The sequence below is a fragment of the Lottia gigantea genome (genome assembly GCF_000327385.1).
Source record: "Lottia gigantea unplaced genomic scaffold LOTGIsca_4, whole genome shotgun sequence".
In the NCBI taxonomy this organism is placed as follows: Eukaryota; Metazoa; Mollusca; class Gastropoda; family Lottiidae; genus Lottia; species Lottia gigantea.
Window position 1 is genome coordinate 5,567,496 of NW_008709379.1, and position 27,118 is coordinate 5,594,613.

At 30.5% G+C, this 27,118-nt stretch overlaps 1 protein-coding gene across 1 annotated transcript; it reads right to left on the reverse strand.

Annotated features, from left to right (window-relative positions):
* Window positions 1-352: 352 nt before the first annotated feature.
* On the reverse strand, window positions 353-27,094 carry LOTGIDRAFT_51275 (hypothetical protein; the record flags this gene model as incomplete). The annotated part of the gene is made up of 44 exons (XM_009059545.1): window positions 353-481; window positions 901-1,070; window positions 1,333-1,447; window positions 1,988-2,165; window positions 2,433-2,671; window positions 3,366-3,653; window positions 3,894-4,004; window positions 4,237-4,569; window positions 4,908-5,004; window positions 5,203-5,330; window positions 5,610-5,784; window positions 6,043-6,134; window positions 6,322-6,387; window positions 7,442-7,564; window positions 12,106-12,189; window positions 12,481-12,591; window positions 12,913-13,071; window positions 13,528-13,729; window positions 13,884-14,030; window positions 14,232-14,284; window positions 14,537-14,644; window positions 14,898-14,985; window positions 16,385-16,491; window positions 16,713-16,772; window positions 17,065-17,194; window positions 17,556-17,757; window positions 17,937-18,037; window positions 18,257-18,345; window positions 19,288-19,439; window positions 19,709-19,829; window positions 20,008-20,218; window positions 20,554-20,779; window positions 21,065-21,225; window positions 21,613-21,684; window positions 22,047-22,131; window positions 22,533-22,648; window positions 23,047-23,150; window positions 23,608-23,801; window positions 23,946-24,098; window positions 24,313-24,419; window positions 25,323-25,462; window positions 26,083-26,186; window positions 26,425-26,437; window positions 27,002-27,094. Coding segments are annotated over 44 exons (5,937 nt in total), but the record flags the coding sequence as incomplete, so codon positions are not given.
* Between the last annotated feature and the right edge of the window lie 24 nt (window positions 27,095-27,118).

Genomic DNA, 27,118 nt, shown 5'->3' on the forward strand with positions numbered 1-27,118 from the left:
TTGGCCGCTTTGTGTTTCACACTCATTCACTTTTCTCACAAAATACAGAATGTCCATAAATTTTCAACCCACCCTTAAGCACTCTCTATCTCACTTCCACACAAAGTCAATAAATAAATAAATTGAAGTTTAAAAAAAGCTCATTCTGACATCATATTTGCTATAAGGCAGTAACATTTATAGATTTATTGGGGGTTAATGCTGCATCCTCAACACTGCTATTTCTTGATGAAGGGTCAGAAATGGGACTCTGTCGTCTTTCTTGTGACGAGTAGTTATTAAAGTCCTTTATTTCTTGAACACTGAAGCCACCAAGATGGTCCAAATAAGGTTCACGTTTTGTTTTGCTATCCCGTTTATGACGTATTAATTCACGAGCGGCTTGGTCCATTTCATCAGGTGTCATATCAGTGGCCTCCGCTATTTCTTGTTGTAAAATTCTAGGATCAACATATCTGTTTAATCCTTCTTTCTTTAATACCTACAAATAATAACACAATATCAAGTTTGATTAGTCTTTGATTTAAGCCATATATCTAGGGAAAAATCCCACCCTCTTCGTGAATTTAAAAAATAAAACATTGAAATTTACATTATATAATAAGTACAACTGTCATCCAAACCATCCAAAGGTCTGTATCAAAGTATAAAAGTGACCTTAACAAATGATTACTAAATGTTCCTTCATAAGCTCAATGAGGTACTGCAATATAGGACCTAAAACTCCATTTCATTCTATTCCTTTGAATTATGAACAAAAACAGCACACAAAACAAGATCTTGAAAAATTATTCTATAAGACAGACTTCAAATGATACCCATATTTAAATATAGTCTGAGCAAAACAGAATTGTCAAAATAAATACAATACTCTTAACACCATTATTATTCGATTCTTACTTTTTGCACAAGACTTTCAGCACTACTTCTTCTTTGTTGTGCTCTTTGATATTGAGACAATACATGATGTGGAATAGTTAAAGGACCTCTGTCTAAACTTCTATACAATGGACCTTCATCATCCATATTGTAGGCATCAAGACGATTGTTTGGTGGATCTTTTTTATTCACTGAAATAAACAAAACCCTTTTCCATTGAATCCTAAATTGTTCCTAACTGCAAACTTACATCACTATTCTGTTATCAATGACACCTTAACCTATGTTCAAGTTCTAACTACAACTTCATATAACAAATGGTAAATAAAAATCACAAGGATCAGAAAAATGATGAGAAACATAAGTGTAAGATCAAGTACTTTTCAATGTACCCTAATCACTAATTAATGGAAGTCGCATTGGTCAGTTGATTGTTAACTAATAGATACTGACCTGTTTGCATACGTCTCATTGTACCAGGAGAGTTGTGAGGTATACGAACAGCATTAGGATGATTGGATTCTGGTCTTTGTTTACCATCGGCATTCATTCTAGCTACAGCCATTGCCTGAATTATGCAACAAAAATATTTGTTAGAAATTTGAAGAACTGGTTATATCAGCTCAATAAAATTGCAGATTTTGATTTTTAAAATTGTTTTTATTTCTGTAGCTTACTACAGCTCCTATACACCATGCTCTGACAAAATTTTTCTTTTAATTGCATTGTGTGTAATAGGAACCATAAATGTCAATGGTTGTTATACTTTCATGCTTTCATTCCAAATCTAAAGTGGAGAGACCCACAGCAAAAGCATGACACCAAACAACTGTATTTGCTTTTTCAGATTGTCTTCTACTTTCTTTACAGGCTATTACTTTAAAAACGATCTGAACTACAGCTCAAAAAACATCTCTAACAGTATTTTATCATTTTACCATAGTTTGTGATAATTATGTAAACATCCAAACAAAATAAACTTCTACATATCAGTATATCATATTAATGCTCATGGTTTGGTATTGGAGTCAAATATTTGAAGTATCATACTGCAGTATTTCAAAGTACAGAAGAAGCTACCTATACAAACTTATAATATAAATCTTACCTGTGATTGAGTTAATCTCAAAGGCTCAGCAACTTTCCTCATCAATGGATTCTCATCGCTTTCTTGTTTTCCTATACAGGCTAATCTAAATGAAGCACCTTTACGACTTAATTTCCTGGGAGGGGGAGGTGTTGGTGGACTTTGCTCTCTTTCATAATCACTGTCCTCTTGTGGAAGACTGAAACGAATAATCAAAATAAAAACCATTGAACTTGACCACTCATAAATAAGCTTTACATGGACAATAACCAAGGTTTCTGGGATCACAAGCTATTCCTTGCCAAACATTTAAAGCTAAGTCTTCTGGAATTATGGAAACAATGAGTTGTACAAGGTCACCAGATTTCTATATGCCAAAAAGAACCCACAACCATTATCTCTGTGTGGTAGGTGATATCTCCAATACTTAGAAAACTTATCTGTAAGTTAGACTATCAATACTTACTCTCTATAGACATAGATACCATGTCTCTTATCATATAAAGTTGTAGGGGGTATGTTATGATCTGTTACTTGTTGTTCACTTGTAGATTGACTGATTACTGTATCTAAATCAGAATCAGGAACTTCCGTTTGATTATCTTCTATTTCAGACTCTTCTACTTCTTCTTCCTCTTCTGATGATACATGGGAACTAGAATATACATAATATGATACATGGGTAGTCAAATTTATACATGAGAACTGAAATATACACCATAACTGATAATACAGATAATTTTTTGAAAATATGATGATAAAGATGATACATGGGAACTAAAATATGATAATAAAGATGATACATGGGAACTAAAATAAGATAATAAAGATGATACATGGGAACTAAAATAAGATGATAAAGATGATACATGGGAACTAAAATATGATGATAAAGATAATACATGTGAACTAAAATATGATGATAAAGATGATACATGGGAACTAAAATATGATAATAAAGATGATACATGGGAACTAAAATATGATAATAAAGATGATACATGGGAACTAAAATATGATAATAAAGATGATACATGGGAACTAAAATATGTAAAATGATACAGATGGAGCATGGAACTATAGTTTACACAATGATAGAGATGATACCTTACAAATAAAAAAATAAAACAATTTTTATATCACAGTTTGGTACCAGTATTTGATTAAATGAAAAGGGATGATATTCTTCCATACACATTTTACATTGTAATGTTCATGCTATAATCAGTTTTTAACCTCAATTTCTGGTTCAATTTATACTTATTTCTTTTTTTTTAACATTAATTACATTAACATTGTCCTGATAAATAGGTCTACAAATATAATACAGGAAATGATCCAAAGGTTTATATAATTCTTACCTAGTAACAGGTTCCTGTTGTGCTATGAACTGTGAAACTAATGATACTGGTTTAATATTATGGGATGGAACGTGGTTAGAGTAGGGATGATCAGCACTAATTATATGATTGACAGCATTGGTTCCTGGTTTTCCATTTACTGTTTTATTGGCAACATTTTTTGGCGGAACTGTGGTATTGGCATTCCATGATTCACTGGGTGTAGGTTTGTCTTGTGGTTGTGTTGAATTTACATACAGAGATTGTGTTCGTGTTAAAAAGGGAAGAATGGTTTTACTGCTACTGGTTATGGCATTCACTACACTACCAAATAGAGTGTGATTTCTCTGTAAATAGATTAAATTATCAAATAAACATTGAGAAACCATCCAAAAAGAATATCATCAAGTTGTAAAAAGGTAAACATTTATGAAAAAGAGCCAAATTACATTGGCATAATTTTCAACACAGTTAATTTATTGAACATCAAATATCTGCAATTGCATTTCCTAATTCCAGGCAGTGTAAATTTCACAAATTGACTGTTATTTTTCTGAAATGGGTTTTAAAAAAAAGAAGAAACTGACCCTATGCATAGGTTCTTCAACTTCTTTCTCCTGGAATTCTTCTTCATCAAGATTACCAGATATAGCTCTTCTTATTTCTGGTCCTAGATCATGTACTGCTCGTAAACCAGCCTTTAAAGTTAAAAAAGATAGGATATATCTAATATATATGAGGACAGACTGATTAACTATAACACATATCAGTAAACTGATATATAATATTTTTCCCATGGATAACTTTTAAGATTCCTGTTTCCTGTCTAATAGCTGGTGTTTTAGAACTTATAAACCTATATGAAATTTACATTATCGGTCATGCCAATCCATGTCTTCTAAAATGTTCCAAGGCTGACAAATTACTTACCTGTAAAGCTTTAGCATGTTCTTGACCTTTCTGTATTTTCTGTATCTGTTCTTTTCTTTTTTTAAAGCGGCGGAAATAATCTTGTATAAGAAATGTTGCATAGAATTTGCCCACAGTGACATCATCATCACCTGCAGGAGGAACTACTTGATCTAGAAGTTTGGGGCTGGTTTTTTTCCATATCTTTTTAATTACAGCTCTCAATTCTTCATTAGCTTGATCTATGTTCCCTTCTGTTTTGATTTTTAATGATGTACGTACCAAGGCAAACAATGTTGCATTGAACGTCACTGTGCCGTCACTATTTAATGGCATATTCATGGACACTAATCTCTATAAAAAAACATGAAATGATGTTTCAAATTTGTGAAAACTTAAAAAAAGACTACACACAATAGATATAAACATCTATTAATTGATAGAACAATTTACACAAGCATAAAAAAAAAAACACTACCAGACCAAGCTGACTCACTAACTATAGTATATGACTAGAGATTGAGCACACATTCAACAATATACAGCAAATTAGTCTACAAGAAAAGCCATTGGCTAGGCACCAATTTTAACATTTGTCAGAACTTTTAAGTACCTGTATTTTAATGACACTTTCCTTATTTCAATTTCAATATTATGATTGCATGATTTCAAGACATGATAAAGATACAAACCTTGCAGGCAACTCTGTGAGGACAAAGTTTTCCGAAACCCAAAGGCGGGGATATTTTTCTAAGTAGAGTTACAACATCTAAATGTTTGATACGACCTCTGTAACAGAACAGAAACATAAAAATATATCATAAGATGTTCTCCAAAAAATATAAAATAGGTCATCAGATTAACTGTAATTTTAGCCAGACTTTTTGATTGATTTACAAAAATGTGAAATTCAACTTTCACACATTACCTCCCCTCTTCCCTAATCATTTTAAAAATCAACCTCCAATAACATCCAAGTTAACTTACTTTGCTTCAGGATCATACTCTGACCAAAAACGCACAAACTCATCTAGATGGTGTGGACCTAATATAGACCAATCTCTTGTTAAATAATCAAAATTATCCATAATAACAGCAACAAATAGATTAATAATCTGAAAATATAAACAATTACAATTAGAAATAACTGTGTGTAGATAACAACATAAATAGAGTGAACAATATCAAGAAAGTTAAAGGGGCATTGTCGTCTATACCTGTTTATTGAGCTCCTTTCAGAATGGAAATCAGACATCTGGTATCAGCAAATAAAGAAACAAGATATATGATTTACACCTGCCAAGCAATCTGCAACATATGTAGCCTGTAGAAAAGGGAGGCTTTTTTTTTTACACATTTAGCCTACAATTCAACTAATAAAATTAAATACTTACCAAGAAAGAACATAACACATAGAAGGATATAAAATATATATAAGCAAAGTCAGAGCCACATGATTCCGTGTTGGTACCATTGATAGAATGGGAATCAGCTCTAGGATCACACAAAACACCCTCACTGTTGGTACAAGACAACATAATATCTTGCCATGCTTCACCAGTCGCTGACCTATAAAACATAACAAAATATATTCTTTTCATGATTTTAAGGCTTGTGTTTTCTTAATCATCTTGGTATTTCACTGATATTTTTCATGCAAAATGGAATATTCCAATTATTACAGAAAATCTGAGATAGAGTTAATAATTTTAGTTTGTAAAGTAGTAATAAGAATTGGTCTACATGCTCTACTTGAAATTCCTTATGCCACATTTGCTTTGAAAACAAATTGCTATCACTGACTGCATTCAAATACCAAATACTTACCTAAATAATACTAATAATGCGTGAATAAAGGTTTGAAAATTGTTGTTTCGATGAATTTGTGTATCATCATCCAATCTAATTTTACCAAATATCTGAAAGAAAATTCATTGATACAAAATATATATCAATGATATACTCTTTCACAGAGAAGATGAAAGTTATCTTCAAAACATAGAAATACCTGTAAAAGACGTCACTGAACTAGAAAAAAAGCTTTCTCTTCTAATTTATCTTTCTTGTTCATTTATATACTGCTTATTACAAATCACACATAGTTACCTGCATTCCAATAACTGCATAGATGAAGAAGAGCATTACAATTAATAATGCAACATATGGAAGAGCCTGGAATAGAATTATAATCAACAATTAAGACACTGTTACATATGAATTGGTTACATATCAATTGGTACTCGGTACTGAATTACAATATCACTTCACTTATTGTGGGAATTACAAAGATAGTGGACCACAAGCATAAACGCCCTTCACTGCATGCGGATGTTAAAAACGAATCATTCATTTTAAGTTTCATCAAAATCGGTTGAAAACTAAGAGAGTAATAGCATATTCAAGATTTTGGGGCAAGGGCAATAACTCTGATTCTAACGGAGGAAAATAGCTCAAATTCGAACTTTATCTTCGTTTTATGTATATGTATACACATACCGAATTTCATTTGATTCCATCAACAAATCTAGTTTTTAGAGCATTTTCGAGCAATTGTTGTTGATAGAAGCACTTACTGTATAGAGGTTAAAGGGCTATAACTCCTCAAAACTGACGTAAGAGGCCTAAATCTTGAAAAAGCCTTGAATTTAATCAGAAGTAAACTAAACTTTCTCAAACCTTTCGATTTAGGTCCAATAACATCCATTTTAAGTTTCATCAAAATCGGTTGAAAACTAAGAGAGTAATAGCATATTCAAGATTTTGCAGCAAGGGCAATAACTTGATCTTTGTTTTATGAATATGTTTACACATACCGAATTTCATTTGATTCCATCAAAAAATCTAGTTTTTAGAGCGTTTACAAGCAAATGTTGACTGACCGACAGATGCACAGAGTGTTTACGAGCAATTGATGTTGATAAAAGCACTTACTGTATAGAGGTTAAAGGGCGATAACTCCTCAAAACTGACGTAAGAGGCCTAAATATTGAAAAAGCCTTGAATTTAATCAGAAGTAAACTAATCTTTCTAAAACCTTTCGATTTAGTTCCAATAACATCCAAGCAAATGTTGACGGACGGACAGGGGTGACGACAATATACATCCACATAGAGAGATGTGGGCATATAAAAATAATGTCAAATGTAACTGCACCTGCAGCTTCTTTTGGTAGGTCAAGATCAATTTGACTTGTAAGTTATAAGTACAAAATAAGTCAAGCACTTACCTGAAATGATTTAATAAATGTCCACAACAAGGTGCGAATGCCCTCTCCTCTACTCAGTAGTTTCACTAATCTCATAACTCGGAACAGACGGAAAAAATTAATACTAATAATAGTTTGACCATCCTGAAGAGTAATAGAGAGAATACTGAACAATTTAAAACATTGATGAACATTTTCTTCACTTGAATACAATAAAAGACCAATGTAGCAGGCATAGATATGGACAAACCTTTGTACAGTGGTAAATTGGACTGATATTTTCAATTGAATGTTTTAGAAGATGAATGAATTGAATTAACAAATCATCTGATCATAAAAGAATGATGTAAACCATATACAGAGCATAGTCTGGTAATTTTTTTTCAAACTTGGAATGGATTAAGATAATAGGTAATAAGAATTTAGATCTTTAGTCTATGAGTAGTTTTCAGAAGTGTAGAATTGAAACATTTTGATGTCAACATCAAGAGGTTTTCTAGATATAGATTGGGTCTCAATAAAGGTTATTGACTACAGATTTAAATTTCTTTCTTATAAGTCTACAGCACAGACAATTGCGCATTGAAAAACTCTTTTGATTCACTTTTTAATAATGAGGGATGGCAGCAAGGGCGCAGAGGCATGGTGGCCAGGCAGCAATTTTCAGGTTGTTCAACACAGGGCTCAGTCAAAGGCAGAATTGGATTGATGACAAAAACTTAATCAAAGAGGCAAAATAGATTCAAAAATTTCCAAGCAATTTGCAATCATAATGAATCCCAGGCTGCAAACTTAAGATTTTTTTTTTAATTCATTGAGGAAAATAAGGCATATTTCATCAGATTCCATGAAAGCACAAACTTAATTCCAAAAAGGCATCATTTCTTCATGCAAGCATTTTCATATAATTTTCAAAGACTCTCAATGTGGTAAAGGTAACTGAAGAGATAGATTTTTTAATTTTAAGCATTTTAAGACATGCCAGTTGATGGATTAATTGAAATATTAACAATTGTTATGACTAACATACTGGACTAAACAAGAAATTGAACAATCATGCAAGTTAAAACCTAAATTAATCATGCAATCAAACCTAATATCTTTCATGCACTACAATTTAACAATGGAGATTTCACATGCAAAACAAAATAATAAAAAAGATCTTTCAACAGCAGAACATATTGACAAACATTTTCCAATTTTACATTTGAACAAGATCATTAATTTGATTGAATAGGCCATTCCCATACCAAAGATGGTGAGCACACTTAATCATTACATTTATAATATGGTAGACCACTGAAGTATTGGACTTAGTGAATAGTGCTCAAACAATGTAACATTTCATAACATGGTTTAATACATATAGAGATATGCCAGGTCAAATGCTCAAAATACCAGACGTATAATGCATACATAATTTGGGGAATTTGCATATGAAATGGTTGGGGCTGGTAAGATACAGTGAAAACCAATTCATAAGGTTTTTAATAAAGTCATGTCTTTGGAATATGCTCGATAAAATTGTTTCAGCATAACATATTTTTTCACAAGGTCACCACAGTCGATTGTGACTCATGATTAGAGGTGTAGACCAGATTAAACATGTCAATCACACACAATATTGTAGACATTGTGCTCTCTTATAGGGACATTCATTATTAACATCATGCAACAACTATGTATAGCGCATAAAAAACTTTGAATATCCAAGCGCAGTTACCCATTTTAAGCCTGGTTATATCAACATCCTTTAAGGCAACAGTTATATTGTGTGCATCAAGACACAATCGCAAATATATATAATCTCCTAACAGTGCATTTGCTTCTAATAAGAAACTTGGAAGGGTCAGGTATAGTGTTAGGAGGAATTGCTCTAGGATCTACCGATATGCATTATTAACTATAAGCATGAGAAGCACTAAGTTAGCTCTATATCTATGTTCGATAATATTTAGCATATTTAGCTTGATCTCAAATTATCTGCTCTTTTGTTCTGTGGAAAATTGTCAAATGCTTAAAGAGGCTCATATGCAATCAATCATGCCTTGGCATTATGTGAATAAAATAAAAACAAATTTTCATATTTCTTATGAAAAAAAATTTCAAAATTTCTTAGTACAATTATCCCGCAAGACCCTTAACTCGGTTTTATTCAAACTTCTTCTTAAACTATATACAGGACTGTTGTAACAGAATTTCTGGTGAAGAATTTTTATACTTAATTTAATGCCCCCAAAGTCTAACTCTAAATGACTTGTCCATAAATATCATAAAATTGACATCAAGGTTTGATTCAGAATAACTTGTTTTGCCCTTAAGAGGAAGTTCAAACTCGAAGTATTTGATGGCCTGGGCTATTCTTATGGATCAAAGTTTTTCTTCCTTAGGAAAGTTGGAAACAAGTGTTTTAAATAGGATCAGACTTGGTAATGCCAATTGAATTTGCCGGAAAATTCAGAACTGGCATTTGAAACTTCAGTCAAATGAAACAGCTTGAAAATAAAACTAGTAAAAATCACCCAATCAACAGCCCTGACAAGAAGTTATCTTTAAAGACATATAAAACACAACAAAAGCTCAATCTATACTTGTTGAAGACACATTGATACAGTATAAATATAATAATATCTAGATTATCTAAATGAGGACCAGTATTTGGTTTACCTTATGAGGATCATCCGAAAATTCCTGGATATAAATACAGTAGTTTTTAGTAATGTATAAAGTCTGTTATGTTAGTACTAAATTACTAGCTAAATGATACTAAGTGACATTTCTACTACCGAAAACTATATTAATCATGTTCAGTTCAAGTACCTAATTTATCAGTTTAAAAAAAAACTTTTCATGAACATTGATATTGGTGTTCACACTTATATAAACTGATATTGATGTTTATACCTATGTATAACAAATAGATATTGATACCATTAAAATTTGTTTATGCTATTACAAATTGATTTTTATATTATCATAATTTCTTCTATTACAAATTGATATTAATGTTTATACCCTATGCATAACAAATCAATATTGATGTTGTTACTTTTTCAGATTGTTGTTGTACTATATCAAATTGATGTTTATGTTTATACCATGAAAATTGATGATTATACAATAACAATTTGATATTGATGTTTATAATTATAATAATACAAATTGAAATTGATGATTATACAATAACAATTTGATATTGATGTTTATATTTATGATAATACAAATTGAAATTGATGATTATACAATAACAATTTGATATTGATGTTTATATTTATGATAATACAAATTGAAATTGATGATTATACAATAACAATTTGATATTGATGTTTATATTTATGATAATACAAATTGAAATTGATGATTATACAATAACAATTTGATATTGATGTTTATATTTATAATAATACAAATTGAAATTGATGATTATACAATAACAATTTGATATTGATGTTTATAATTATAATAATACAAATTGAAATTGATGATTATACAATAACAATTTGATATTGATGTTTATATTTATAATAATACAAATTGAAATTGATGATTATACAATAACAATTTGATATTGATGTTTATATTTATGATAATACAAATTGAAATTGATGATAATACAATAACAATTTGATATTGAAATTTAAATCATAACAAATTGATATTGATATTTACACTATGACAAATATATATTGTTTATACCATTACAAATTGAAATATAAAAATAGAACTACTAGAAGTAGAATTGTCACAACTTCAGGCTGAAAATTAGTCAGTTGTCTGAAGATCATATAGCGTGAAACTCTAACAACAACATGTTTTAATATTTCTATATTGCTCTACAATTGATGTATTTAGCACTATTTCAACAGTGAGAATTTTTTGTTGTCATTACCATTACAAATTGATTTTTATTGATTTTTAGTACCATTATAATTCATATATTAATGCAAATTGATTTTAATGTTTATACTATTATAAATTGATATCTATACCATAAGAAATTGATACTGATGTTTATACTATTACAAATTGATACTGATGTTTATACTATTACAAATTGATATTGACGTTTATACCATTACAAATTGATATTGATGTTCATACTATTACAAATTGATATTGATGTTTATACCATTACAAATTGATATTGATGTTTATACTATCATAAATAGATATTGATGTTTAAAGTAATACAAATTGATATTGATGTTTATACTCATACAAGTTGATATCTACTCTATGCTAAATTGATATTGATGTACATAGTTATACAAAACGATCTTTATACTATAATAATTTGATATTGATGTTATACTATTAACAGTGAAATTGATTCTTGATGTTTATGTAATTGCACATTTATATCAATACACAAATAATACAAAATATGGATATAATAGATAAATTTTGATATCTATACCCTTAACAAATAACTCCTTTCAAATCCACAGGAACCTGAATGATTAGTAAAATGGCAAGAATAATAATAAAAACTCCATTCTTATCTAAACTAAAAAATATCAATTAGATTAGTAGTATTATAAATGATATTGTGGGTGAAGAACATACTATTAGTAATCATCACCAGAAATATGTGCAGTTATAAAAAGCCACAAGCTAGATTTGATAATAAAAAGTTAAATTTGCTGAATAATGTAATAGAGATGGAGAAATTGAACGTTACTCACATTGACTTCAGTATAAATAATATCTATAAAACTACCAAGTACAATTATAAAATCGAAGACATTCCACGCATCACCAAAATAATTCTGAAAAATAAGATATGAATATTAGATTGTCTGTCAGACATAATAACTAGTCATGTGTCAAGTTTGATGAGTTTGTTACTGATACAAAGCCAATCACTTAATAGCATATAAGAATAGATTAACAGCACATCCATTCAATACCTCCAAAAATATACTGTTTTTTTTTGCCTATTATTAATAATTACATGGGATCATTAACTAGATATTACATTAGGTACAGTAAGTATGGACGAAAAAAATTAACAGAACGATCAACCTTCCATTTTGTGGGTAGCAGTTAAAATAACTAACCTTGAATCTGAAGGCTGCTAATTTGAGTAAAAATTCCACTGTAAAGACTCCAGTAAAGATCATGTTGAGGTAGTCTAATGACTTAGAATAAGGTATACTTTGATCATCATACTGAAATCAGATCAAATCAATTCTTTTAGCATCCTAGGTTTTCTGAACACCAGGAATCTAAGAGGAGGTGAAGTCTTCACAAAATTAAATTAAATTACCTACTACTATTGTGTACCCCTCAAAACTAAAAATCATCCACAAACATTTCATGTATTCAAAATGAATAAACAAAATATTTCAGGATTTATAAGCTACGTCTTTTAAATCAACACACTGAAACTTACAAACAAATATAAAAAGGTAAGTTAATACAGTATTAAGTTGATATGTTTTTTTTTAGGGCATCAATGGGATAAAAATAAAAGATTTTATGGTACAAACCTTCATGGCTAGTGCGATGGTGTTGATCATAATTAAAATAAAAATACCATATTCAAATGCCTGAGACGTAACAAACCACCAAATTTTATATTGTATTCGAGCTTTAGGTATATATCTTCGACTTGGTTTCACTTTTAATGCAAATTCTATGCATTTTCGCTGTAAAATTGAATCCAAATATATTAACTCTTTGTTTGTTGAACTACAAAAAGTGTAGCATGTTATGTATTTGTTTCAAAGTAAAAGACGAATGAAAAAACAGATGAATAAGATCTGTTTCATTCACATACAACTATTATAATTCTTCCATTGGTTAGATAAATTTGATCAATTAAATCCTCAAAGTTTTCATTGAAGAAACATGGAATTCTCTTTCCATAACTCATATAAACAAGTGGTTGCCTAGCAAGATACGTCCACTTTCCTGATACATTTTTAGTATATCAAGGTCAGTCACCAATATGCGTCAAATCATACTAAATATTCACACCAAATTTCATTAAATCAGATGAAAACTGTAGTCTCTATTGTGTTCACAAGCCAATTGTGGATGGACAGGGGCGACAAGCACATTATAATGTGGGCGTTAGAATAATCATCAAAATCATTATTTACCTGGTTTTTATCAAGTTCACAGTTTTTGTACTCCTGTTCTCCTTCATTTTGAAACGTGACAATAACAAAACCAACGAAGATATTCACCATAAAGAAGGCAATAACAATAATAAAGACAAAATAGAAGATGGCTACCACAGGTCTGTAGTTATGTATAGGTCCCATTCCCTCTTCATTAGAATCTATAGATTTATATAATAACCTGAAAATACAATCAACTTTATAAACTCTTCAATCTAAGGATAAAGCCTTGAGGGACTCATGAAATCTTAGAAGTTTTGATTATCAAATCAAATCTTTTCTGTACTAAGCATGTTCTATGCATTATAAAATAAATAATACTTTATTCAACTTACATTGGCCACCCTTCAAATGTGGCAACAGTAAATAAAGTGAGCATAGCTTGAGAAACATCATCAAAATTAAAGGCATTTTCTTCCCACTCTCTCTCTTTTTTTATTGGTTTTCTGAAATCTCCATCTTGAAACTCGACATAGTACCCTCTGAAATAAAGATTTGTTAATCAATTACTAATAAGTCTTTAATTGAAGTCTGTGACATACAAAATAAGTTTTTATGGAAAACATACTTCACAAAATACAGTTTTGGGAAAGACCTAACATTGGAATTTACCTAGAAATACTTCCAAATAACATGTAAAATAATATTGATATTTTTGTATTATTAAAAAGTGATATACTTACTGACAGTCTAGTTCTGTTAATTTTGAAGGATCTGTACAACTATAGAACTTCCCCTGTAAAACAGTTATTAATCAACATAGGATAAGTTGAGGAGATACATGTATTGAGCAAGATATAATAACACTTTAAAAGTAGCTTTTCAATTAAATTTTTTTCAATCTTTTTGAATATTTCTATTTAAGTTTCTTATGCTAAACTTTATTAAACAATTGCAAAAATAACATTTTTTACCAATTTTAATTAAAAAAAAATGTGATTTAAGTAATTTAGTCAAAAATTAAAATAATTTCTAGAAGGCAACTGACCTTAAATAACTGTACACCAATAACAGCAAACATAAACTTGAGCAGGAATGTCACTAACATAATATTATAGATAGTTTTAACTGCCACAATAACACACTGTACAACATGCTGTAACATAATATGACCATATATTAATATAATGATATAACTCAACAAGATCTCATAACAAATTATACTAGCGTTCATATTGTTCAGCCATCTTACTCCAAAAAATCTATTTCAAGTGTGATATTACAATTGTCTACTCATTAAAGTATCATTCAAAATATCAAAGCCAACGTCTTATATGGCTTCCCATGTAAGAAGACTGAAGTACCTAAAGATATTTTTGTTCTAAGCAATACTTTACACAAATACTTACTTTTAATCCTTTAGCTCTGTTTATGGCACGTAGTGGACGTAATACTCTCAAAACACGAAGAATTTTCACAACCGAGATAGCATCATGACTGAAAAATTCAAATAAAACGTAAATAGTTACACGAATGGAGTAGATATATTCTATGAACTGAAAATAAAAAATGCAGTATTAATGATCATATTCCAATATTTAAATAAAAAGAAATAAATGTATGTTTCAGCTTCATTTGTGACCTATATTGACATTTTTACACAATATTTGTTAGCATAGTTTTATAGTCTTTAATATTATAATAATTTTTCTATAATAAATTTTGTATTCTAGTAACCTTGGCCAAGAGTATCTTCTATAACACCCAATACTAATGTAATTATAACCTAACTTATATGTATACCAAATAATCGTTGTACACTCTTAACAAGATGTTAAATACAAAAACCCTAAACTCTTTTAACATCTAAGCAAGGAACATTAAGTATGCCAATCATAACAGTGAAGAGTGAATATATTATCAATATTTATATCTAAGTGACATTGGTGCTCACATCATATTGACATATAGCTCTTGTATCAATTTCATATACAGTTTTATTATAGCATATCAGGCCCTATGTAAAAACCTTAGCGAGTTGGTTAGTGGTGAATATTTCTTTTTTAAAACTGTTTTTGAAGAATTGGAAAACCAGTCACAGAGTGATATAAGGTCCTCTGCAAAAATAAGCATGTCCTTCTTCATAAACAATGAATGTTCAGCGCAAATTATAATATATAATGTACATTGAACATCAAGTGTCAGCAACCTAACTGAAATAAATGACATTGAGTTTTACTTTCTGCTGTTATGCATCTTGGCCAATAATGACAAAAAATATCCTGGAGTGTGCAAGAGGAGAAATGATGTTTGAAAAACAAAAATAACATGGTTCCTTTTTCCCCCTGTTTTTAATGCATAGGGATTTGAGGTGCACAGACATACAGGTTCTCATTTACATCACTGACAATCTCAACAATCCTTGAACTTTCTTAATCATTCACACACAGAATTCATATATTTAAAAAGATAAATTATAGATTCTACTTTGAAAATATCTACAATCTGCAATTCTTATTTCAACACAGAAGTCTAGCTTGTGAGCTTAATTTCAAAATCAATTATCATTACAATTCGGAAATTTGTTGATTCCTTAACATTAATATTGTGAGCCTTAGAAACATTTAGATGAATAGGGCACATAGATATATTTTGAGTGTGGACACCAAACCTTACCTCCATGATGAAACAGCTCTAAATACATAGTTGATATTATTATTTTTATATGTAATATTAGTAGTGTATAATGATTCAGATACAAGATACAATCTAACTTTAATGCTAACTAGAAAGAGGTGTACTATTGTCTAATACTGACTTTAAAGTTTGATGCAAATTGTCATTTGAGCACCACAATGAATTGTCTGACACAAAGGCTAGAAATGTAAGTACTCACTCGAGTGGAAATGAAATTAAAGACACAGCAACAACTAATAAATCTAAAATGTTGAAGAAACTTCGACAAAATGACTCTTCATGTAACACTAATCCATCTGTTATAATCTGGAATAATAACACAGAAATCATTTATAGGTGTACAACTTCATTCAAAACAATATAGGAGGCCAAAAAGTGAACGCATGTAAAAGAGGGTTTAGCACAAAATTTTCCATTAAACTTTTAAAACATAAAGAAAAATGAAGGTGAGGAGTGAAATCAGGAGATTTGTCAGCATTAGTTACAGACATAAGGTTTACCATATTCATTAGCTTAGCTTTACTTACTTTAATGATAATTTCTATGGTAAAAACAGTAGTGAAAAAATAATCAAAATGGTTTAAAATCTGAAATAAATATAGAATATGTTACATCTCAGACATTTGGTGTTAGAATCGAGTTTACTAGATTGAATTATGAAGGAAAGTTAAGAAAATCATTTATAATGTCTCTCATCACTGGAAGACAAGATCTAACATATACTACTAGTATCTAGGCAACGAGAAAATATTGGGACTAATGACAAGATCAATTGATCAATAAACATTAGATTTGCTCTTCTTCAGGGCGTTTTTTGGCTTGTTGTCCTAATGATGTCCCCCCCCCTCCCCCAAGTTTGAGATCTTGTTGACAACTTACAGTGTTTCGTGGTGATTTGGATTGAAGTGGATCTTCTGCAGCCAACATAGCACTACTGATCAGAATACAAACTAAGACTACATTACGAAAATATGAATGATTACAAATCTTGTGGCACATTATTCGGAATCTGAAATACACAAATAAATTTCTGAATAACTCATAGCCAGAATCATTCATCAACCAACCTTAGTTGTCCAAGTTTAACTATAACTATAATAATATATAATACATGTAACTATATACTACTAAATGGGCTAAATCTTGATTTTTGTGATGTTCACATAGACTGCTATTTTCCAGTTTTTTTGCAAACTTTGCTTTGATAAAACACATCTCCGAACCATTTCAAAACATATTTGTGACATAATTGGTTGAAATCTCTTCGTTACAATTAGTAAAAATTCAAGTTGATTGACAAGAGTGTCAAGATGAAGCACTTTTTCCCAAGAATAATAAAAAGATTTTTACTTTGTTCCAAAACAACTTACTTATTATTTGGAGCAAAGATGAAAAGGGAACTGGCATTTGGTATTGGTTTAATTTTATCAGATATATGTATCTCTGACATTCTACGTGGTCTCATCTGGGTTGAAGTGGTTTGTGCATCTTCATCTTCTTCATCATTCTCATCATCAGATGTTTCTGATGAATCAGATGTTTCTTCATCATTCTCTTCATCATCTGTATCTTCTAGAATAAAACATGGCTTCATCAATTAAACAAATGAAATCATTTTGAATTTGACTGTTTAAAGCTTTATTAGCTGGTAAAATATCTAAATGAATATATCCTATAAAGACAATACAGTCTCACATTATTTAACACAGAATAATGACAATGTTTAAGGTGTATGGCTAAAAATACTATACCTTGAATAGGCATCTTTTTATTGGTGCGATAATCAGTTGAATCTGTATCATCATCATATAGTTTAATACGAACATGATGATCAGCACTTTCTCTTCTACTTCTACAAAATACATTATAAGTGTTGATCTTAATTTGACAGAGACAATTTATGTTAAGAAAGGGTAATGGTTAACAACAGTATAAAAATATCTTTGTCTGTCAGTACAGTGAATCAAACTGTTGGCTTAATGGTTGTTCTTCATGAACGAATCTTTTAATAATTCATATCATATGTGACTACAGATAACACTTTTTTATATCAACTTGAACCAAAACTTACCTCCGACTTCTGTTGCTTGGATTCCTGCTCAACGCTTTTTCTTCATCTAAATTATCATTACCATTAACATCAACACCTTCATCTACCTCCTCATCCTGTAAAATAAACATATCATCATTACCATTAACATCAAATATATATTCTCCTGTAAAATTAATTTATCATTATTACCATTAACATCATCGATATCAACATTCTGTAATATAAACATATCATCGATATCAACATTCTGTAATATAAACATATCATCGATATCATCATCCTGTAATATAAACATATCATTATTACCATTAACATTATCTATATCATTATTACCATTAACATCATCTATATCATCATCCTGTAAAATTAACGTATCATTATTACCATTTACATCATCTATATCATCATCCTGTAATATAAACATATCATTATTACCATTAATATTATCTATATTATCATTACCATTAACATCATCTATATCATCATCCTGTAATATAAACATATCATTATTACCATTAATATTATCTATATTATCATTACCATTAACATCATCATCTTGAAAAATACATACAACATCATCTATATCATCAACCTGGAAAATAAAAATATTATCATTAACATGAACATCACCTATATCATCATCCTGTAATATAAATATAAAAAAATATCATTAACATCATCATTATCATTCACATCATTTTCTTGAAAAATACATATAACAATAATAACATCATCTATATCATCAACCTAGAAAATAAAAATATTATCATTACCATGAACATCACCTATATCATCATCCTGTAATATAAATATAAAAAAATATCATTAACATCATCTACATCATCATTATCATTCACATCATCATCTTGAAAAATAAATAAAACATCATTACCATTTACTTAACAAAAAGACATACCACAAATGCTCATTATTTCTCTTTGCTGATTTTTACACTAGGATCATAATTCTTAAGACATTCAAAAAAATAGTTAATTTTAAACACATACTGGTACAATTTGAATATTTTATTGAATGAAAATGTGACCTACAGGTATATCTTTAACAGGACTGACACTTTTTGATCTTCTTACTGATCTTGTTCTTTCTTTCTCTTCCGCTTTTTCTTCTTCTATCTCAGTTAAACTTTGAGCATCAGCTAAATTATCAACAGCAATAGCCAAGAAGACATTCAGTAAAATATCTGATGTCTGGTTAAGGAAACTGAATAAAAACCATAGAATTTTGAATTTTATCAATCTGAAAAATTTACCTGTATTTTGAAAATGAATTTTTTTTTTAATTCAATGAGAGAAATTGGTGAAGACTGTCCTAGTTAGTCTCTCACTCCCATACTATCTCAATTCTATCAAATTTTTTACTACATTTAAGAATATTTAGTTTTGGAAAATTGATTTTTTTGAATGATTGCTATCACAAATTATACTTTCCAATTTGTTGTTCAAAGGATACAATTTCCACAAATAAAGAGAACGACAAAATATAAACAAACAACAACACCAAATCCACCAACACCACCATAGGCTCTGATACCATCATACATTACTACATTCCAATCTTCACCAGTTAATATCTACAATTTCATTAATAAAGTTATAACACTTGCAGAACAATATCTTTTTATTGCTGTACATATTTCATTGTCAACAATTATAACTTCAATTGCATGAATATTGATGACAGAAAATTTTGAAAAGAATAATTTGAAATTGAATCTGGAAACGATATATTTAATCTAAGAATTGGTTTACCTGAAAGACTGTTAGCAATGCTTGCCAAAACTCATCAAAATTACTCCTAGGTTTCATCTGGGTATCGTCAAAATTAAATCGCCCACCAAATAACTGCATCCCCAATAAGGCACATATTACAATAAATAGAAAGAGTAGTAATAACAAACTGGCAATAGAACGCATACTGTTTAACAAGGAAGCAACCAGATTTCGTAAAGATGACCAATATCTACAATAGAAAAAATTGACATGTTGACAAACCTTCTTTAAGACAAAGCCATATTGTTATCTCTGCCCCTAAGATTGCGATTCTTACAGGGCACTGTTGAAGGATTTGGAGAGTATACAAAGCAGACTATTCTGTTAGGTATGCCTGCAAATTATTCTTAAATCTCTGTACATGTACATCTCTATCTCTGACACCCTTTACCACTTCTTCCATCTACAATCATCACAAGGTTGGCTAACATGAAACTTTCCTTTTGTCATGATTCAAAATTATCTAGCTTCATTCAAAGTTATCAACAGACAACTTTATGTCAATTTCAAAAATAACAAACTTACCTTGTTGCTTTGAAGACACGTAATAATCTGGCACATCTGAGTACACTGACACCAAGAGGTGGCATAACTTCTGTATAGATAAATATGACTTCTAATATACTACACAATACAACAAAACTGTCAAATCGATTAAATAAAGATACAAAATAGCCCTGGAAGCCTAAACTGTACATCTTTAACAGCATTTCAAATGTAAATAAAACAACAAAAAACAGGTTAGCGATACCTGAAATGAAAAAAATAAAAAATACCATGTAATTAGACTTCATCTATTTCTATTTCTACTAAGTGACTGAATCCATAGATCTATTTGACTATGAAAAATATGACCATACGTCAGAATGCCACTTGCAAAAGTCTTGAATTGTAAAACACCAAAATACATCAATATAACAGTAATAGCTTTTTTCTAACTCTTCCTAGACTATAATGTAATTTAGTAAATCGTTATAATCTTAAAAGAGAGAAAATAGTGTATTTGGTTTGACAATGTAACTAAGTGGTCACTTACTTTGAAAGCTATCCAGCCATTCTGGTTGTCTATAATGTTCTGAAGTTAATACACATGTATTTAAAAACACTAACACAATAACTATCCAATAAAAAGCCTGGGATTTCACAATTTTACGACTGAACCTTCGACATCTTCTATTCCATTTTTCAAATAAAAATCTAAAATAGACAAAAAACCTGGCAGTGCATTAGGAATGCTTATTGAATGAATAGTTCAAGCACGAAATCGTGTCTGCAAATGCAGGTATTATAATTTCCTTCAATAATTAATTCAAGATACATAGTAATTAAATTTATCTATAGTAGCACTATGACTGCTGTTTATAAGAACAATGTAAGAAGTGAGGTAATTTGCACTACATTGATAAAAGTCTTAATAATGTCTACTCCTGAGCATCAGACCACATTCAATGGCAAACAATTACTTGCAAGGTTTCAAGATGATACACCTGTTTTTATCAAGACTCGCTAGCCTAATATTCATTAAAGTAATCTTCAATATAATAGTGAACTAAAAAGTTCAACAAAATAAACTATATACCATACCTTTTTTGTTGAAACCATGATGGTGTTAATTCACTAGCATCTATTTCTTCTAATTTATCTGTTACATCTTCACTTTTATCTACAATAACATTGGATATAGATATAGAACACAGGTCATTATTTTGAGATAATAGTAGCAGTAGCATCTGGTGAATATTGGGAAATATAGTGATGATGCTACTCACACCACCTCTCCGTGGCTATAAAATAGTGGGGTATCCTGGCCACTATATAGTGAGGTATCCTGGCTACTATATAGTGAGGTATCCTGGCCACTATATAGTGAAGTATCCTGGCTACTATATAGTGAGGTATCCTGGCTACTATATAGTGAGGTATCCTGGCCACTATATAGTGAAGTATCCTGGCTACTATATAGTGAGGTATCCTGGCTACTACATAGTGAAGTATATATATATATATTTATTAACAACAGATATATATATATCTGATACTTACTATGTCTAGGTGTAGCTATAACCTCTTCACCTTCTTCGTCACATTCTGGATCAATATCATCTGAAATATCATAGTTACAGTTAACAATACTACTAGCATATTTATTAACGTTAATGTTTCACTGTCACACAGTCATCAGGAATTATTCCCTCATTATTGCATCAACCATGATGTAATTGGGTACAGATAACCCATGTAAACATAAGGTCACGAGGTTTAGCCAAGACTCTGGTTGTAGACAGGTTCCTTGTAATCCTTGTATCCTTCACAACAATACTGTTGATTTTCACTTAAATTCTTTCCCATCAATAAGCATACAAGTAATGATTAACCTTTTATATTGTTTGCTAATAAAATGCTTGTAGAAGAGAAATTTATTAGCATGCTTGAAAATTCAGAAACATCTATGGTATGATTTTTAATTTATTATGTGGCCTTAAATCAAAATATTAAAATCTGACCCGCTTGCGTTATCCAATCTAAATAACCACGAAGATCTTCTTCCAATTGTTGTTTTTCGCGTAATTTTTGAAAATCTCCACGAGCTTTAGCTTTTTCTCTTTCTTTAGAAAACTCTCTGAAAAAAAGAGAAGAACTAGAAATGTACAAAAATCGTATAATTCCTTCAAAAATATCTAAGAATTTCACTTTCTATTTCTGTCATTATCTTTTCTAGATATGGCAGAGTGTCAAGAAAACACAAGTCATCTTGTTATTCAAATGAAGAAAATTCTGGACGCACATGATTTGGCAGCTCAAATTGCGATAGTGAGAAACACTATTACTGAATGGTTTAGCTAAAAATATTCTGTTTCTGAGACTAAAGTACATTTGGTCAAATGGATGGTGAAACAGTCTCTTTCATAGTCTGGACATCAATTGATTGGTATGACATATGATGACATTTGACTGATTTTAATCAAATCATATATGTTTTTAGTTGTTGTTTAGATTATAGAGAAAATGAGAACGTACCCACTCAACACACCAAGAACAAGATTGAGTACAAAAAAAGAACCAATAATAATGAGACTAATAAAATAAATCCATGGCCATTCATTTCCTACAGCATCATTTACCTACAATATATAAACATTAATCAATATACTAACTATAGTAACTATCTTGATTAACCTTGACTTTTATATTACCTGTTTGACATACTGTATATGATGTTACTGAAGACTGTTAACAAACATGCTTGATGAATAACAGGGGTTTTAAAATGATTTTTAAAATACATCCATTTCTTTTTTCCATATTTCTAATTAAGAGTCATGTGAATGGTGAGGAGGAAGGCAACTTGTAAATGCAACTGCTTTGGATATTTCCAGAAATAAGTTTCCAATCACAAACAAGTCAAATTATACCTATTTGTATCTGATGAATAAAATCATTATGTGTGTATATATAGGAAGATGGTAGTTTGACGAAATAGGTTAGTTGTGAGCCAAAATGAGGCTAACAGTTGCAGTGATATAGAATTAACTCTGAGAGCAATTCAAGATTATACTGTGGAATAAACAATAATCTTACATCATAAAGTACATCAGTCCATCCTTCCATAGTAATACATTGAAAGACAGTTAACATAGCCAAACCAAAATTATCAAAGTTGGTAATACCAAAGTTAGGCCCTTCCCAATATTCATCACACACTGAACCTGGTACTGCATCATCACACAGAAACCCACGTCCACACGGATGAGGTTCTTCAAAGGCTATAGTTTCTGAAATTAGAAGTTTACAATGAGTTTAAATGAGCCGTTTTAAGAACTATCATAGCTTATACTTAAAAGGATAAAATTGAGTTCCAATTCATTTGTCCTGGTTCCACATCCAACCAAAGAAATATTATCAATAGCTAAACTTACTTGGATTTTTGTAAAAACAGGTTTTATGCATTTTTCCTGAGAACAGCTCCAATCCAATAATAGCATATATAATGATAACAAATATAACCAGAAGTGCTATGTGTAATAAAGGCACCATTGCTCGTAATATAGAGTTTAATACAACTTGTAAACCTGAAAATATAATCAAATTGTTTACATGTGACCATTCAAAGGGATATTAAAGTCTTCTAAATATTTGGGTACCAACCAATTTTATAATCAGAGCTCTTTTTTTCTCAAAACATAACATTGAGAAATTTTGAGAAGATTTAGGATCACATTTGTATGATTTGGTTTGGATTTCAATGAGGCAGATATACATGCACATGAAAAGAAAAGGACTTACTTGGTGCTCTGGATACAAGCCGTAATGGTCTTAATACTCTAAATGCTCTTAGAGCCTTAACATCAAAACCTTTATTATTTACAGAAGTTAATATAATACTAATTACACTGAAAAATACAATATAGACAGATTTAGAGCTGTAACATCAAAACCTTAATTATGTACTGAAGTACATACTCCTTAAGTGACATTTAGGTGCAGAGATCACAACATAAAATAGTCAAAATGACTAAAATAATAGCCTGCCAGGCTCTATACGCCCACTACCGTCTGTCAGAAATGATTACAAAGTCTGTAGTGGCTCAATAATGAATTTACAAATAATCTTTTTAACTCAGACAAAAGCTCAAAAACAGAAAATTAAAACATGAACAAGGTCTCATCGACGTTCACACAACAGCAATAACTCGTAACCGTTCATTCACTTATTACCAATTTCAAACTTGACTGAGATCTCATCAGTATCTACATGCATACCAAGTTTAGTCAAGATCGGATAAAAATTGTGGCCTCTTATGTGCCTACAAGCCAAATCTTAAGCCTTTTTACTAAGTCAAGGGCAATAAATCTATCATCTGATTATTACCAAATTTGAGAACTTATCAATATATACATGAATACCAAGTTTCATCAATATCAGATAAAAACTTTAGCCTCTATCATGGATACAAACCAAATTTGATGTGGTTATTTTTTTTCAAGGGCAATTACTCCAAAACCGTTCTTCTGATAATTACCAAAATCAAACTTGACTGAGATCCAATCAATATATACATGCATAACAAGTTTCATCAAGATTGGATAAAAACTGTGGCCTCTATAGTGGCTACAAGAAATGTGTACAGACAGACAAACCGATGGACGGACAGGGGCGACGGCAATGCGTATAATTAAATACAGACAGACTTAGAGCTGTAATATCAACACCGTTTGTCTTATTTCAGTATTGAAACTGTATTGTCCTTTGATTAATTATATGATGTGAAACTGAGTACAAAAAATTATCTTACCCTATAACAACAATTATAAAATCTAAAATATTCCAACCATTCCGTAGATAGGCGCCTGAATGTAACACAAAACCATAGGCTATAATTTTTAGAATTGCCTCAAAGGTAAATATCACTAAAAATACATACTCTACATGTTCCTGAAAAAAAGTTTACAAACGAAACAATCAAAATTGCCAGAAATTAATATCAATGATTCCTATCTGGTAAGAAAAATGATGCAAATTTTGGACAATCAGGTCTTGTTCGTGTATTGTATAACTCAACGACCATTCTCTGAGTAAGATGTTACACCACAGCTAGTTGAGCAATATTATCTGTGAGCTTGTTATCAACCATTCTTGGATGTCTTCTGTACACATATGTCTCCCACAGCATAAAGAATATAAACATTAACAATATACCAAAGGCTTCTAAATTACACTAAAATGCCATTTAATCTGAAACCTTACCAATTGACCTTTTCAATGTATTGATACATGGAAGAACATAGGATACATAACATGTCAGCCTTTTGCAGGGCGTTCTATTGATGTCCTGCTTTGTTTTCATTATTCAATATTATCCAAATTATCTTCAAATTTGGTATGTATGGATTTCAATAAATAATTTCTGAATTGCAGGGATATAATGGAATTTGTGGAGTGTGCATGCATGTCCTTTAACTGTCCACTTTCGTATGTACCTGTATCAGTGCCTGGTAAGGGAACACTTAGAGTTAATCAGTAAACTAAATAATACATGTTACACAAAGACTTACCAGAGTCATGTTTATTTCGTTGGTATCTGATTTTGGATATGGTGTATATACAGCAAGTGCAGCACAATTAGCAAATATAGTAATAAGAATTAAATATTCGAATGCTGTGGGTCAAGTTAAGGAAAATCTATAAACCCTAATATAAAACTTAATTTACATGCCATCATGATGATAAAAAATCTAATTCTGAAAAATTTGTTGCCTTTCTTTGTGACTGGGTTTGTAAATTAGGTGGCCAGAGATTACATAGCCAATATTGTTTAGTTGGTTAATCCATCACACACAAATAGACCATTGGTGGACAAGATTGTCCAAGAGGTCATTCTTTAACCAATCTGCAACACTCTTCCTGCAACTCATCCACAGAAGGCATCTAAAATTTACTCAAACAGTATAAATAGCTCTTGTTCGCTCATCCTAACATTGAAAAATATATTTAGCATTTCCATCCACCAACAGGTAAATAATGATTTTACTCTGAATGAAACTGAAATTGTCCTGATAACCAGGTCCAGGTTATTTAAGGTGGAGAATATGTGTAGAGATAGGAGTCTGTACAAAAAACAACCATGACCTTCATATAGCCATCAAAGTTCCTTCAGTGCTTCTGAGTTGAAAGGTACATCTAAATAATATTTGATCGACATGTTATATTGAATGTATAAGAACTGTCAATCAATCATACAGTTAGTTGAAGAAAGTTGATTTGATCTCATTAATGAGCTTCAGTCTAGGATAAAGTAATTTACAGATATCAATATTGCCACAACATAATTCTATTAGTCTTTTCAACTTTGACCTTGATAGACTAACATTCCTGCATTCTTTTCTCTTGCACCCTATTAGGCATGCAGCCCAGAAGAAACATTTTCAGTGCATAAAACAATGCATGAATTTAAAAAGGATATCTCCATTCTACAACTTTTATACATAGCTTCCTCAGCGGGCTCTTCAGTGTGAGGAAGTATAAAGCCCGAGGGGGGCGTACATTTACATTTTGTTGTTTTCGGACTTGGGCCCGTTTCCGAGTCATATT